Source organism: Notolabrus celidotus, chromosome 2 (assembly GCF_009762535.1).
Source record: "Notolabrus celidotus isolate fNotCel1 chromosome 2, fNotCel1.pri, whole genome shotgun sequence".
Taxonomy (NCBI): Eukaryota; Metazoa; Chordata; class Actinopteri; order Labriformes; family Labridae; genus Notolabrus; species Notolabrus celidotus.
Genome location: NC_048273.1, coordinates 11271667 through 11286194, shown reverse-complemented (window position 1 = coordinate 11286194; position 14528 = coordinate 11271667). Strand labels below are relative to the sequence as shown.

Below are 14528 nucleotides of genomic sequence, written 5' to 3'. Positions count from 1 at the left end.
ACGGCTACAAAAGATCCTAAATTCAGAGCCGTTCGGGAGTCGAAAGAGCTGGCTCCTCTTTGGGGGCCGAGTCAAAAGAGCCGGCTCTCTGAAAAGAGCCCAACTTCCCATCACTAAAGCACATGCTTACTACCATTTGCACTCTTAGTTGCCCTTGGAACTATTTGTATTGTAAAACGTATCAATGTAAATACTTCAGACCTGTACCATAGTGATAAACAGATAACACTTCAATTTGAATCAAGTAAATACCACTTGTATACTTTAAAACAGAGGATCATTTCAGTCCTTGTCAGAAAATTAACAGTAACAAGACTCACATATCCTTTCGAGCCACCAAATGGTATCATAACAATCGTATATGATGTTTTGTAAAGACACAGCACAATTTTATGATTTACTAGAAATGTATTCAAATTATTTCACGGACCCCCCAGGCTATGGTTCACAGACCCCCAGGGGTCCCAGGACCCCACTTTGAGAACAACTGAGCTAGAGTACGGTAATTGAGCCAAATGTACCATAAAACATAAACAATATACCCCCGTTTTCTGTGAATGCATGATTATGAAGTGAAGGAGAAAAGATGTGAAAAAAGTTGTGCAGTGTCGCTGTCTTTTCCAGCACAGTGTGCACTCAACTTTCAATGAACGGGGATGTGTTTTGTTAATAGGGTCAGGTCGCACGCAGCCATGTTGGAATAATTTTCCAGGTCTATATGTGATTTTCCAGGACATTTTACTTTTTCTCCCATTTTCCAGGTGTTTTCCAGTACTGGAAAACTGGTCAACTGTTTTCTAGGTTTTCCAGGTTTTCCAGGACGCGTGGGAACCCTGTTAAAACCTTTGGATCACATGGGCCATTGTCATGATGCTGGAAAATTGTCATGAAACGTCAATACAATCCCAGCTAGAAATTTTTTGTTATAAAAACGTTCTGAAAATGTTACCAAGAATGTTCTCGAAATGTTCTCAGCGGGAAGTTTTCTTTAAGTTCCTAGAATGTTCCAGGATAACGTTCTCTCAAAACATTCTAAAAATGTTAGGTGACAACCTTCTTAAATTGTTAGGTGACAATATTGTTAGAACATAATGCCCAAATGTTCTCAAGAACGTTCTCAGCGGGAAGTTTTCTTTAAGTTCCTAGAATGTTCCAGGATAACGTTCTCTCAAAACATTCTAAAAATGTTAGGTGACAACCCTCTTGAAATGTTAAGTGACAATATTGTTAGAACATAATGCCCGAATGTTCTCAAGAACGTTCTCAGCGGGAAGTTTTCTTTAAGTTCCTAGAATGTTCCAGGATAACGTTCTCTCAAAACATTCTAAAAATGTTAGGTGACAACCTTCTTAAATTGTTAGGTGACAATATTGTTAGAACATAATGCCCAAATGTTCTCAAGAACGTTCTGAGCGGGAAGTTTTCCTTAAGTTCCCAGAATGATCAAGAATAACATTCTCTTAAAACAATCTATAAATATTTTGAGTTCACCTTCTGAAAATGTTAAGTTACAACATTGCTAAAACATTATTTCCGAATGTATCTAAAACATTTTTCAGCTGCTTGGTTTTTCTTGTTCCCAAAATGGTTTAGGATGTTACAAATACAAATGGACGCAGTAGGAGAGAAACAAAAGTTCAAACAGATGGCTCTTTTCTTTATTTTTCAACATGAAAGTTTGTAGCTTGTACTTGTACCAGTACTTTAAAATGAACTAAACTAAATTAATATTCTGCCACAAGAAAAAAAAAAAAAAGATGACATGCGTTTTTATATCACCAACCTCTTAATATCACAATAACGTGATTTGAAAAAAAGAAAAGTCTGAATAAAGTGTGGGAGTTCTGCTCCCATCAAGTTCTGCTTCATTTTCAGTAATCAGTCCCCCTGCATTATTGTCCTCAGTCATGGATGGTCCACTTGCATCATCCACCTGCATTGTAATAAAATTGTATTTAAAATCAGAATAATTTAGAAATGATCATTAGTCTTTTTGGTAAACATCTAAATTATAGGCCACTAATTACACAGTAATTACTGGAAATACCCAAGTAATTCAAAGTAAAAAAGATTTATATCAAGTGATAGCATTACAATTACTGGTACTGGTAAGTAAAAAAAGCACAGAGTCAAATAACTGAGTGACTCCCAGTGCAGGCTCACGCCTTACTGTGTAATTAAAGGCATTTCATTTCAAAGGAACTGGGTTTTTTCCCAATGAAACAAACGCATTACACTGACCTGAGTCCTTCTGTGGGGAGCATATCTAAGGGTATCTGATATGCAGCTTTCGATTGTCTTCTGCAGGGTCTTGGAATGGTTCTTCTGGCAGGCCTCTAAAGATAAAGACAGACAGAAAAAATAAAGGTCTTTGAAGAAGTTGATTTTGGCTGAGTGTGATCTGCATGCTGATTGGCTATCGCAGCGCGTACTAAAGTAAGAAATGGGTGAAAGTACAAGTATTCCAGAGTGTTTCTGGGAGGGATCTAAGGTGTCAGGCAGTTTGAAAAATTATGTCCAAATAGGCACTGTGCTCACTGATGTTTTTTTTGTTTCTGTCCATCAGTCATGTAGAGCCATCAAAAGTTAAATGATCTTTGTTTGGTCTCAAAAGATTGCAGTTAGGTGAGTAGAAACATAAAAACTATACTAAAAAAAACTTACTGACTATGACTGGATATATCGCCAGGTCCTGGAATTTTCTTTTCCCCTTGCGGCCCTTCAAACTGTAGTTTGCCCAAAGGGCATTGGTTCCAATCCTCCTCATAATTCGTCTGACCGAGTCACCGGGTGTTGTACCTCCAAGCAGAGACAGGTAATCGACCTGAGAAGAGAAGAATGAATGAATGAATGATAGAATTGCAAGTGATTATTATTCTGTAAAAAGCAGAGTGCTGCAAGATGAATTTTTAAGTACATAAATCTTTGATTGCTATTCAATCAAGTGTTTAAGTCTATATTCACTATGAAGTGGCTGTTATGCACATACAGCAACATCTATTTGCATACCACTTTCTTCCTGTGAGCTGCATCATTTAGTTTGTCACAAACTGCTTCAAGTGCTGCTGCAGTCTTTAGTGGACTGGTGAGCTCTTCAATCTCAGGGTCAGCAGACCTCCCATCTTTCATTAAAATGGTCTTTATGGTAGCAAGAGAATCTTCAATCTTGTCCAGCCTCATAAAGATGGACCTCACATACGGTGGTATGCAGGAATCATCTAAGACATAAGAATACACAATTAATTTGTAACAAGTCATTCTTTTATAGTCTTCTTGTCTTTGGCAACTTGGGCTGGCGGTATAAACAGAAATTAAATAGATATTTTTACACAATATTTACAAAGTGATTTTTGATAAATAATCATCAGTTATGTGGATGTAAATGAGTAAGTGGAAGAAGTTCAGAAAATGCAGCCTTTAAAACGAGAAGATTTTAGGATTTTAGATTATTGCAATATTCAAAATCTAGGAGGATATCTAGTAATACGATATTGATACATTGTCAAGCCTTTCTAGCAAAATGGCACATGGGAAATGTGTGTTATATATTCAAAAGCAAGAAAAAAAAAACTAGTTGGTGTATTACAGTAGAACCTCATAACTCTTTGGAACCCTGAAATGTTCACAACTCTAAAAGTGACGCCAAAAACACAAGATATACTAAATCAAATACTTCTTTCAGTTTCACAGTTGTCATTTTGTATAATTCTTTTTGTGTGAATTATGTATATGTAACCCTTCTTATCTGCACGTCCAGCCGTATTTGCCTCTCTACACTCCCCTGGGACTCTGCGTTGTGTTATTTATTTGGAAGGTGGGGATGCAGTGCGGAGAGAAACACTGGACGCCGGGTTCGGGATGTGATTAAGACCACGAAGTTTAATCCCAAAAAAAACAAAAGTATGTCTCCAACAACCAACATCGCGTCCGCTCCAAAATTCAACAGTTTCTCAACTACTGTGTCACAGGAGGGACAAAACAGAAAGCAAAAACAACAGGAATTGCTCACTCTGGCTCTGACAAACAGCTCAGCAGGGACACCTGCTGGCCTTTTTAGGCTACTACCTTACATATACTTCCGGTTTCAAACCCTGTTTGAAAGACCAGAATTTCATGTCTCACTTTGAGACTTGCATGGTCATGATGAAGATGCCAACTTACTTTGATCGCTTGGAGTTGTTTTCGAAGTGCTGATGGGGGAGGGACCTACAATTGGAGTGCTGGTGAGGGAGGGACCTACATATGTGCAAAATAAACAAGTTACAAGTTGTGTACAAGTAGTTTTGGCACCATATGCAAGTTGCTTATTAACTAAAGGCATACCTTGGCCACTGCTCTGCAGCGCATTGAAACTGCTGGTTCCTGTGGGATAAGCTTAAAAAACAAACAATATACAAATAACATATAACAAAATTAGTTTACAAGTTAAATCAGTGATCTAAGGATTCTGAACTACAAGCATTTGAGACAGCTTCCACTAGAACAGGGGTTCCCAAACCTTTTCATGCTTGGACACACCTAAAGGGACTGTTTTTATCTCTAAATATTTAGTGAGGTTAAAACAAGTTGCCAAAAAAGAAGTAATGATTTCAATGCACTTCTATCAATAGTTGTGATGAATTCTATTGGCTTTACAGTACATTTTGTTGTAAAACATTCTGACATTCAATACAAGAGCTGTTTCTAAGCATTTTCCTAGAATACACAATCAGGTTATTCACAGGCTCTAAAAACATGATAAAGCTAAGATTGATCACACTTTCTGTGTGCTCCCTTTTGCTTTTGGAGAATGATTTTGTTTTTTAGGCTGCACATAAGCTGCTCTAAGTTTTAAATATGTTGTTGACAGGTGGCTATCAGAGTTCAAGGTGGCAATCTTGAGTGGTCAAGCTTTGACCTGACAAATACTTCTCAGAGGACTACAATACAAAGCAGCCATTGGAAAACAGACTCCAAACAAGTGTGCAAACTGCAAGTTGGGTGCCTGCCCTTATTAGTACATGAATGATAAAGTAGTGACCTTCCATGCCGCGTGTGCTATAAAAAATATTTGTGCAAACTCACTTGCTCCTGCAATGTCATTTAAAAAAAATGAAGCCTCAAAATACAGCAACTTTCATGCCAATTTTTTTTTTTTAAAAGCTGAAGCAAAATCAGGCATTTCAGGCCGCAACAATCACAAAATCCTGGAGGGACTAATTAAGGATGGGGCTGGATACCTATATATGCTTCAGCTCCAGATGGATATTATTAAAAGATGACAAGGTTATATTTATGTGTTGACATCCAAACTTACTTGAACTATTCTCGTCATCCCCGGCTGAAAATAAATCCAGTGATGGGTTGACTAGAAAAACAAGGTCACAGAGAGTTAGAACGTAAACACCGGTTTCACCAAAGATGCTTTCTTCATTTTCATAAATATTTTCAAGTGTTAAACAAATAGGTGTGTTTGGCGATGGCAATAACTTAGCAACATTCCGAGCTACTGGCTGTTGAATGTTTTACAGTTGATTCCATTTTCATTGTCAAATTTGGTGATTCCACCTTACAATGGCATAAGCCTAGATTAACTGCATGGTTATAGACTTAATTTATGCATAATAAACGGGATATAATATTAATATAATATTTAAATGAATAAGCACTGAAGTTCAAATGGGATTATAAAGGAGGATTGACAGCCCAGACCTTATGGTAACCCAGTAACATTTACTTACAGGAAGGCATTGTCGGCATCTGTGGCACTGAGATAGTTCTTTTCACTCGTTTGGCTACAGGTTGATCTATTTCGGTATCTGATGGAGAGATATTCAAACATAGGTCAGGTAAGAAAGTACAGCATTGATAGATAAATATTTTCTATACAGAGATATTTTCCACACAATCAAGCAATCTTACCAATTTCATTTCTTACCAGAATCTTGGTACCGCACAGGCGCAACAATCTTCCTGCGGGAAATTTCCTCCTCCTGGTCACTCTCTAAATTTGACGTGACTAATGCTTCGTTGACCTTTGCTCTGGCCTTTGTGTATGTGTCTACAAAATATGGGTGAAAATCAGAGCTGAGAGACATATACACACACATTATTTTTTAAATAAATACACATAAATACATTCATAAATGCATTAGGGCTGTAAAAATGAACATATCAAATTAATTTTGTGCTCAAAGATACAAAATTTAAGCTGGTTCTAAAATAGAACAATGATTTATTGAAGATGTACTGTCGCAGAGTATTGCTCCACAGAAGTGCAGCTGTACCAGCACACACTCTACTACAATGCAGTTACCTGCCTCTGCCTCTTACCTCTGTGGGTCAGAAAGAGCCCTTATAAGGTAAGACTAAGGTCAGTTTTCCAAAGTATTCAAACATGTTTCCCTTCTCTCCATTTCAACCCTTTCGGTCACCATTTGCAAACGGTATTTTTCTGTACTCTGGTTCATACAAGGGATGACATGAGATCAGATTTTGGTGTTCACAATTGTTATTATCGACACTATGAAGCTACTATAGACACTACAACTACTGTGGCTGCTCTAAGCAGTCAGGGTTCGCGACCAGACCAGAGAGAAAGTCTAGCCAAAGTTTTCTAGTGGTTGTAAATGTTACGGACTTTTTGTCTCAGGCTGTAAATGTGTTAATTTATGCTGTAAAAACAGTTTGCATTTTAAAAAGGTATTTGTTTGCTTAGTTTTGTACATAAAACGGTATAATACAATACCCAACCTGTGAGTTTCAAAATCTTGATTTTATCCTTGGTCCATCGTTCTTGGTCCGGGATTTCTCTCTTCTTGATCTTCTTGGTCACATTGTTTTCTGGTTTTGGCCAGTAGCAATACACAGCCTGCAAAAAAATTAAAAACAAGATGTTACGCATGTAAAGAAGTTAAGTTTATTCATATAGCACCTTTGACAGAGCAAAGTCACAAAATACTTCACAGGAGTAAATAAGTGACTAAAACTATCAAATATAAAACTAAAAAAAACACAGATATAAAAACATGAGAGGCTAGACAAAGGCCAGTCTGAACAGACAAGTCTTTAGCTGTTTTTATCAAAGTGTCAGCAGAGACTGCTAATCTGAAGACCAGTGGAAGAGTGTTACACAGTTTATGAGCCACAAGCCGCGCTAGCTGCTACAAGCTGCAGTACAAGTTTACATTATATTTTGCATCAATAAATTAGGATTAGGAAACACCTTGTTTATAGTCTGAATCCAGTTGGTTGGCACAACATCCACTGTGTTTGTTTTGAGGAAGATCACAACTGCAAACTGTTTTGTGTTCTGAAAGAAGAAAAATAAAATAATGTCATATTCCATCTCCCATGCACAATCCCAATTTAAATGAATACATTATTTAATATACTTACCACCTGAATGCATGTGTCTATATGATTCATTTGCAGCAGTTGTAAAAGAGGAGGAAAAAAAAGGGGGTGGGGGGCACTCATGTACTGAGGGTGTAGGAAAGCCCTTTATAGAGGGTTCAGTGGACACGTCTGGCTGTGTGGCTTACAATTGCCAATCAATATTATTGTTTAGGGGAAAAAATAAGTGAACAATACAAAAAAAATATGTTCCCACTATTTACAGTTAGATGAAGTCTGTTAACTCCTTAGAACGAATGGAGGATGGTAACTACAATCCTCAAACCATTGTCTGCCTCTGTCATAAATGCCTGCCTGCCCAAATGCCTTTCAGATAGTGTTTTCATCCGAGTGTGACTATCTTTGGCTGTGTAGACACCAATAAGCCTGGAGTCACAAGGCTTCATGAAGTATGGCTCAAGTCGATCATACACACGACAGAGCAACATCTTTCCCTCATGCTCTGTCTCACCAGAGACTGCAACAACTTCACAGCACTCTTGGTCACTAAGACTGAATACATTGTTGGGTTGTTTCACTTCTACAGACTTTTTTGCTTCACAGTGTATCTTTCTCACTTTGTCTGCTTCCCCAAGCCGCCTCACAATCTGTGAGAGAGGATTTCGCCCAGAACGAACCAATCTTTTCAGCTGATGCAAGTAATTCTCAAAAGAGAATGCACTGCACTCATCCAGACTGCCGTAAAGGTTTGCATCAGATGCCAGGTGTACCAAACTGTGAACATTGTAGACAAGGAACTCATCACCATACAAATGCCTTCCCTGGTCAATGAAGTATACCAACAACTCCTCTGCATTGTGATTGTACTGATTTGCCAGCCTCGGACAAACAAGGATAGATAATGCCACACTAAAAACCAGGAAGTGCTCATAGAGCTCCTTTGAAAGAATGCCCCGTAGTACAATTTTTCCAGTATAGAGGGCAAACTGTCTCAGTTCTGTGGCCTTCCATCTGTCAATGTCTTCCAAGCCTCTTGGTTTCCTTGCAAACACATTAGGAATGCACGTTCGAAGCTTCAGAAGCTTAAGACTGACCTGCTTAACATGTCCAGATGACAATCTGACTGCCCGCGGCCCCCTCATCCACAAAAGGATCAGTTTGCGCATGACCCCAAGACAACACTGGTGCATATAATCTGCAGGGAATTGCCCAATCATGTTCATCTGGAGCTGGCAAAATGGAGACACCACAGAGTGCAGGTGATGCTCCGCCTGAGACTGATCTCGGAATGATTTATCAGTTCTCAATGTGAGATTGGTAATTTCTGGATATACCACCCGTTTGCCATCCCACAATCCTTTTTGTGTACATTTGTCACATCCAAAATAACCTGAATACAGCTTTGTGGACTTCACCAGAGCCTTGGCTGGGGCATCACATGTGACACAACGCAGCTTCACCCTAATGAAACCACTGTCTGTCTCAAGTCCATTTTCTGTAATACTGCAAAGGTCACCAACAACATCATTGAGAAAGTCAAGATTAGTTGGCTTTGACAAACCAAAACAGAGAGCCAGTGGGAAAACTGTGGGAGGAGTTAAATTCAGTTGGCACAATACTGGCCATAGAGTGTCCTTGCTGCTTTTGAAAAGTGGCAAGCCATCAATGTTGAGGGAGATGTCAATGAAATCTAGTTCAGAGATGTCCTGTTGCGGATACATTTTCAAATGTTTCAGGAGCTGGTCTTTGCAGCCAAGGTAAACATACTGCATTCCTGATTTCAACTTAAACTCAACACTTGTGCAGGTGTCAAGCAGTGTTTTTGCTGTACTTGGCAGCTCTGAGTGTCCATTTCCTATCAGAATCTTTAACAAAGCATCAACTGCATTGTGTTTCACTTGATATTCGGTTGCCCACTGTGCAATTGAATGTCTGAGTGGGGGTTTAGTTTCCATATCGTTATTTCTGCTCTGGGACTGTAAGTCTTCAACATCTCTCTCATCTGCACAATTGTGATCGGCATAAGCCCCCTCTCCTGTATGTTCTTGGTGTTGAAAAAGCAGTGAACGACACTGAAGAGCAACGTTTGTTGGTAAGACGTCTGATGCAGCGTCGCGTGCACATTTTTCTTCCAATCTTTTTGCCCTTTTCCAGCGGGCTGAGTATGTTCTCTCTGCCATCTTAACTTCCCTAAATTCTATACACCCCAGAGAATAAAAATAAAAATGTAAATCAAATTATTTTAAAAAGAAAGGCATACCAAGGCTGATCTGTCTGATTGGCTTAAATCCATGCTGTTGACACTGTAAAGAGAGAACACAAAAAAATGTCAATGAGTATAACATTCATGTAATTTAACATCAGTATGGTTACCTAAATAGTTGACCACAGTAATGGACAGAACTATATGACAACACATCCCAGACCAAGACTAAATTCTGTGCAGCTCTGCTGTTTGGGTAAGAAAGTGCTCTCATGAGGTCAGACAGACAAAGTTTTCAAAAATATTTCACCTCTCTCTTATTCAGGCCCTACAGTCTCCATGTGCAAAAGTTCTTCTTCTATATACTCTGGTTCATACACAGGGTGCGAACTCGTCACAGGAAAAAAAAAAGGTGACAATCACCCCCAATAATACATAATAATGAATAAATAAATAAATAATAAATAACAGGCTGAGAAAGGTTGATAGGATTACTTTTCTCTTTGCAACAAAACATACAAGTCTTCCAGCACAGCAGTTGCATATGATGTTGCTGTGTGGTTAAAGTTGTGTCTGGTTTTCTATAAAGAAAGAATAAGAAAATACAATCTGAATGAAGACTAACATATACATAAATTAATTTTCCCCCTAATCTATTAATTTTATTTTAATCATTTTATTTTTCTTTTACTAATTTTTAACTCTTTTCTGCACTGTTTTTTATTCTTACTTTCTCTGTAGAGCACTTTGAATTGCAATTGTGTATGAAATGTGCTATAAAAATAAAACTGCCTTGCCTTGAGTTACATGCACATTATCACCAACCTAATATAAACTAAACAGATGAAGGAATTAAATGGCTGTAATTACATAACTCATTTACAGCATCACAGAAACAAAACAAGAGCTCAGGTCATATTCAACACTGGGGTTCACTTCCTGGTATTTATTATTCTGGTTAAACTTCTCCCGCTACCAAACCGGCAGGATGCCTTTATTCTTAAATCTACAGGCATGCAATATACAGTCGCCTAATTAATGTTGCTTCAATCGTTTGTCGTTCAGATACACTTGACACTAACTATTTCAGCTCAATCAGAAAAAGACCCTCTTAACATTACCAGTAAGTAATAAGCGTATGTGGCGCAGATAACTCACAGATACTTGCAGATTACTTTGATGAGTCAGTCTTTTTTTTTTTTTTCAGATCTACACGATTTACATGGATGACCTAGTTTAGGGTGAAAAATGAAAACGGAGAAGTTGCACCACTGCATACAAATGGCCTATTGTCCCCACAGTGTATTTGATCTTTAGTATAAACTGCTGATAATCCGACCCAAATAGCTGATCTGCAGCGTAATATAGTTTACTGCAGGACAGGTATAGCTCCATCTCTTCTATGGAAGGTGCGCGGTTGAGGGTATTTAGTACCAAGGAAAGGGCTGTCTGACAGCAATGCAGAGCGCCAAAATGTTCAAAATATAACGTACACTCAAACGGATATGCATTTTCCAGGATGGACCTTCTTTTAGGTGGCTAAAATACTTCAATACGTCCCAAACCGCAGAAAAAATAGCATCACACACTGGTAAAAAAGCTAGTAGAGTTGCTTCCTTCATTCTTGAAAAAAACCCTACTTTAATTAATTAGGTGGCACGTAATATATATACGTTCACTATTTATCCATGGCGGTGGATAAAAAAAGTTGATTTTGCGCCCAGCTTCCGAGCAACTTCTAACCATATGCTTGACATTATAAGAAAGTAGCTTGGGCTAGCGTTATCTTGCGGTCAACAAAGTAGCTTCGGCCAGAGTAACGTCATCAATTTAAACAGTTTATTTAATCTTATCATAGACTGTATAATCAAACCTTACCCTTATTAACCACGATGTCCCTCTCTGGTGGAATCCACTGTACCTCGTTCCCATACAGCGCTCTCTCCTCTTCTCGCGCTTCAGGTTCACATCTCAGTAAGCCGTTAAACCGCAATTGCGCTTTTCGTGTCCTGCTGGCTGTGATTGGCTGGCAGCGGAAAGGTCAGAGGTTATCACCATTCCTCGGTTAGCTATTGGTGCAAGACTGAAATTTGAATTTTGGAATGCGCGGCTTTTAAAACTGCATACATCTCTCATTTTGCAGTTATGAAATGTAACTGAGTACATTTAATTAAGAACTGTACATAGATACATCTTTGAGGTACTCTACTTGAGAAAGCTACTTTATATATTTTGCAGGCAAATGTCTCACTCCACTAATTTTTTTTGATGACTATCGGATCTGAATCGTCGATAATTGGTCAACCCATAATATAAATAAATATACTATGTAAAATATATATGTAAAAGTATGCAGAATTTACTTTAAGTTGTACTTTAGCTAGTTAAGCAGAGTTATTGCCAGAAAATGACTTCTGATTATTATAGTACAATAAATATACAACAATACATCAGTCTTTATTTGTATAGTGCCAATTCATAACAAATGTTATCTCAAGACACTTTACAAAAGAGCAGGTAAATAATCTAACTCTTTTTTATATCATATTTCAAAAGAGAAGGTGAAAGGCCTATTATGTTATATTAGGGAGTGACTGAAATGATATCTCAATATCATAGAGTGGACTGAAATGATGGCATGACTGTGGACATTGCTTTTACATTGCATATATTTAATAATTGCACTATGTTTATAACATACACATTATTTTCTGCTGATTTGTGTGTTTTATCTTTTCACTCATACAGCTTTAATGCTGTAATTGTATTTGTATGTGCTACTGAATGACAAAAAATTACTTCGGAATTAATTTAAGTATCTATCTATCTCTAGCTATCTATTATCTACCCAGCATTAATCCACCATGAGCACAGCACTAAGCAACATTTAGCAAAGTTACATTGGCAAGGAAAAACTTGAAACGTCAAGCAGAACCAGACTCATTGGACTTGGAATGGGGGATAGAGGGAGATGCCGGAAGGAGAAGGATAGAGACAATCAGAGCAACAACAACAATAAATAAGATAGAATTTTAGCTACAATGTCAGTAATAATGGTAACAGTATGTGTATCAGTAACAGCTTGGTATGATAATAGACTGATCAGTCTCATATTAACATTAGCTATCAGAAATCTTAAAATCAGATATCTTAAGACTTTTATTCAAGTACTGTATTAACATGGGGGACTTACCAAAGTAATATTTTAAGACAATATCTTTACTTTTACTTGTATGACTTTTGGGTACTTAAGTAGTGAAATTAGAACCCATCTGACTTGGGGTTATTTCCAGCATGTCCTATACTTTCCTCAACTGAAAGGTGACCAGGCAGCATTATTACCAGTACCTAGACCTCTGGATGGACTGGCTGACATTATTGATATGATCAAACCTCCATGTGTGAGGCAAGGCAGATACACCGGCCTGCTCGCTTTGCTCAAAGAGGGGAAGTCTAGAGCACATTTTAGGCTGCTGCACCAAGGCACCTGGAGAGGGGCGGTACAGATAAAGACATGACCAGGTCTTGAGGGCAATTTCAAATTCCTGAAGTCACTGAAGTCAAGCACACCAAGAAGATTCAATCCTCAAAGCCAACTTTAGTCCAAACGGGTGAGCAGCCAAGTTGTCTGCAACAATAGAAGCAGGAATTCTGGCCTCTGAAAGAGACTGGCAGCTGATGGTGGAACTTTAGAGGTCGGTTCCTGTAGAAGATTGCCAACACCAACTTAAGACCTGCAATGTACTGGTGTCTGATTCCACAAAACAAGTTGTGCTCCTGAAGTTGACAGTACATTGGGAAGACCGCTTGGAAGAGGCATTCATGAGGAAGATCACAAAGTAGGACGGCTTGATCAGAGAGTGCCGGCAAGGTGGCTGGAGAGCAAGATGCCTGCCACTAGAGGTAGGATACAGGGGCTTCGTAGCCCAGTCTCTATTCAGAGCCTTCAGCTAACGAGGCATACAGGGGGGGAGGAGGAGAAGAGCCATCCGCAATATCACTGATGCAGCAGAGAGAACCTCAAGAGGGGAGAACCATGGGGGTATGATGTTGAAAGACCAAAAAACCCCAATTATTTCAAGAACATCACTAAAGATGTGTCCAGAGGTATCAGCAGATACATATAAGTCTTGGCTTACATTGGTTTTGGGGAGGTAACTTAGCCAAATTTTATTTGAAATACAGTATATATAAAAGTTCTGTCATATGTCATTTAAGGCCTTACTAACATCCTCATAACATCCTTTGGATGTTGCAGTAAAAATTTCTGTCCTTTTTTTTAATAAATCACATCACAGGAACGTTCTAGAAAAAACATTCTGTAGTCTGAGGCCTTAATAACATTCCAAAATCATTTTCCAAATGTTGCTTTGAGAATGTTCTTCCTCTGTTGCCATGTAACGTTGGAGAAACGTTCTAGAAAAAACATTCTATAATCTGAGGCCTTAATAACATTCCAAAATCATTTTCCAAATGTTGCTTTGAGAATGTTCTTCCTCTGTTGCCATGTAACGTTGGAGAAACGTTCTAGAAAAAACATTCTGTAATCTGAGGCCTTAATAACATTCCAAAATCATTTTCCAAATGTTGCTTTGAGAATGTTCTTCCTCTGTTGCCATGTAACTTTGGAGAAACGTTCTAGAAAAAACATTCTATAATCTGAGGCCTTAATAACATTCCAAAATCATTTTCCAAATGTTGCTTTGAGAATGTTCTTCCTCTGTTGCCATGTAACGTTGGAGAAACGTTCTAGAAAAAACATTCTGTAATCTGAGGCCTTAATAACATTCCAAAATCATTTTCCAAATGTTGCTTTGAGAATGTTCTTCCTCTGTTGCCATGTAACGTTGGAGAAATGTTCTAGAAAAAACATTCTGTAGTCTGAGGCCTTAATAACATTCCAAAATCATTTTCCAAATGTTGCTTTGAGAATGTTCTTCCTCTGTTGCCATGTAACGTTGGAGAAACGTTCTAGAAAAAACATTCTGTA

General features: G+C 38.2%; 1 protein-coding gene across 3 annotated transcripts; it reads right to left on the bottom strand.

Annotated features, from left to right (window-relative positions):
• Positions 1–1631: 1631 nt before the first annotated feature.
• On the bottom strand, positions 1632–11537 carry LOC117825766. Of its 3 annotated transcripts, XM_034701709.1 has the most exons (13): positions 11417–11537; positions 9596–9638; positions 7205–7291; positions 6733–6850; positions 5918–6040; positions 5721–5798; positions 5297–5347; positions 4324–4374; positions 4162–4236; positions 3010–3218; positions 2665–2824; positions 2242–2336; positions 1632–1933 (listed from the first exon to the last, which is right to left on the bottom strand). In XM_034701709.1, exons 2-13 carry the CDS (start codon positions 9626–9628, stop codon positions 1793–1795), a joined length of 1221 nt encoding a protein of 406 aa, XP_034557600.1. In that variant the 5' UTR covers positions 9629–9638; positions 11417–11537; the 3' UTR covers positions 1632–1792. The 3 variants fall into 3 exon arrangements, 2 of the variants coding, with proteins under 2 accessions (XP_034557600.1, XP_034557591.1); XM_034701700.1 differs by lacking the exons at positions 9596–9638; positions 11417–11537 and adding an exon at positions 7378–9516; XR_004633899.1 differs by lacking the exons at positions 1632–1933; positions 2242–2336; positions 2665–2824; ... (7 more) ...; positions 9596–9638; positions 11417–11537 and adding an exon at positions 7378–9585.
• Between the last annotated feature and the right edge of the window lie 2991 nt (positions 11538–14528).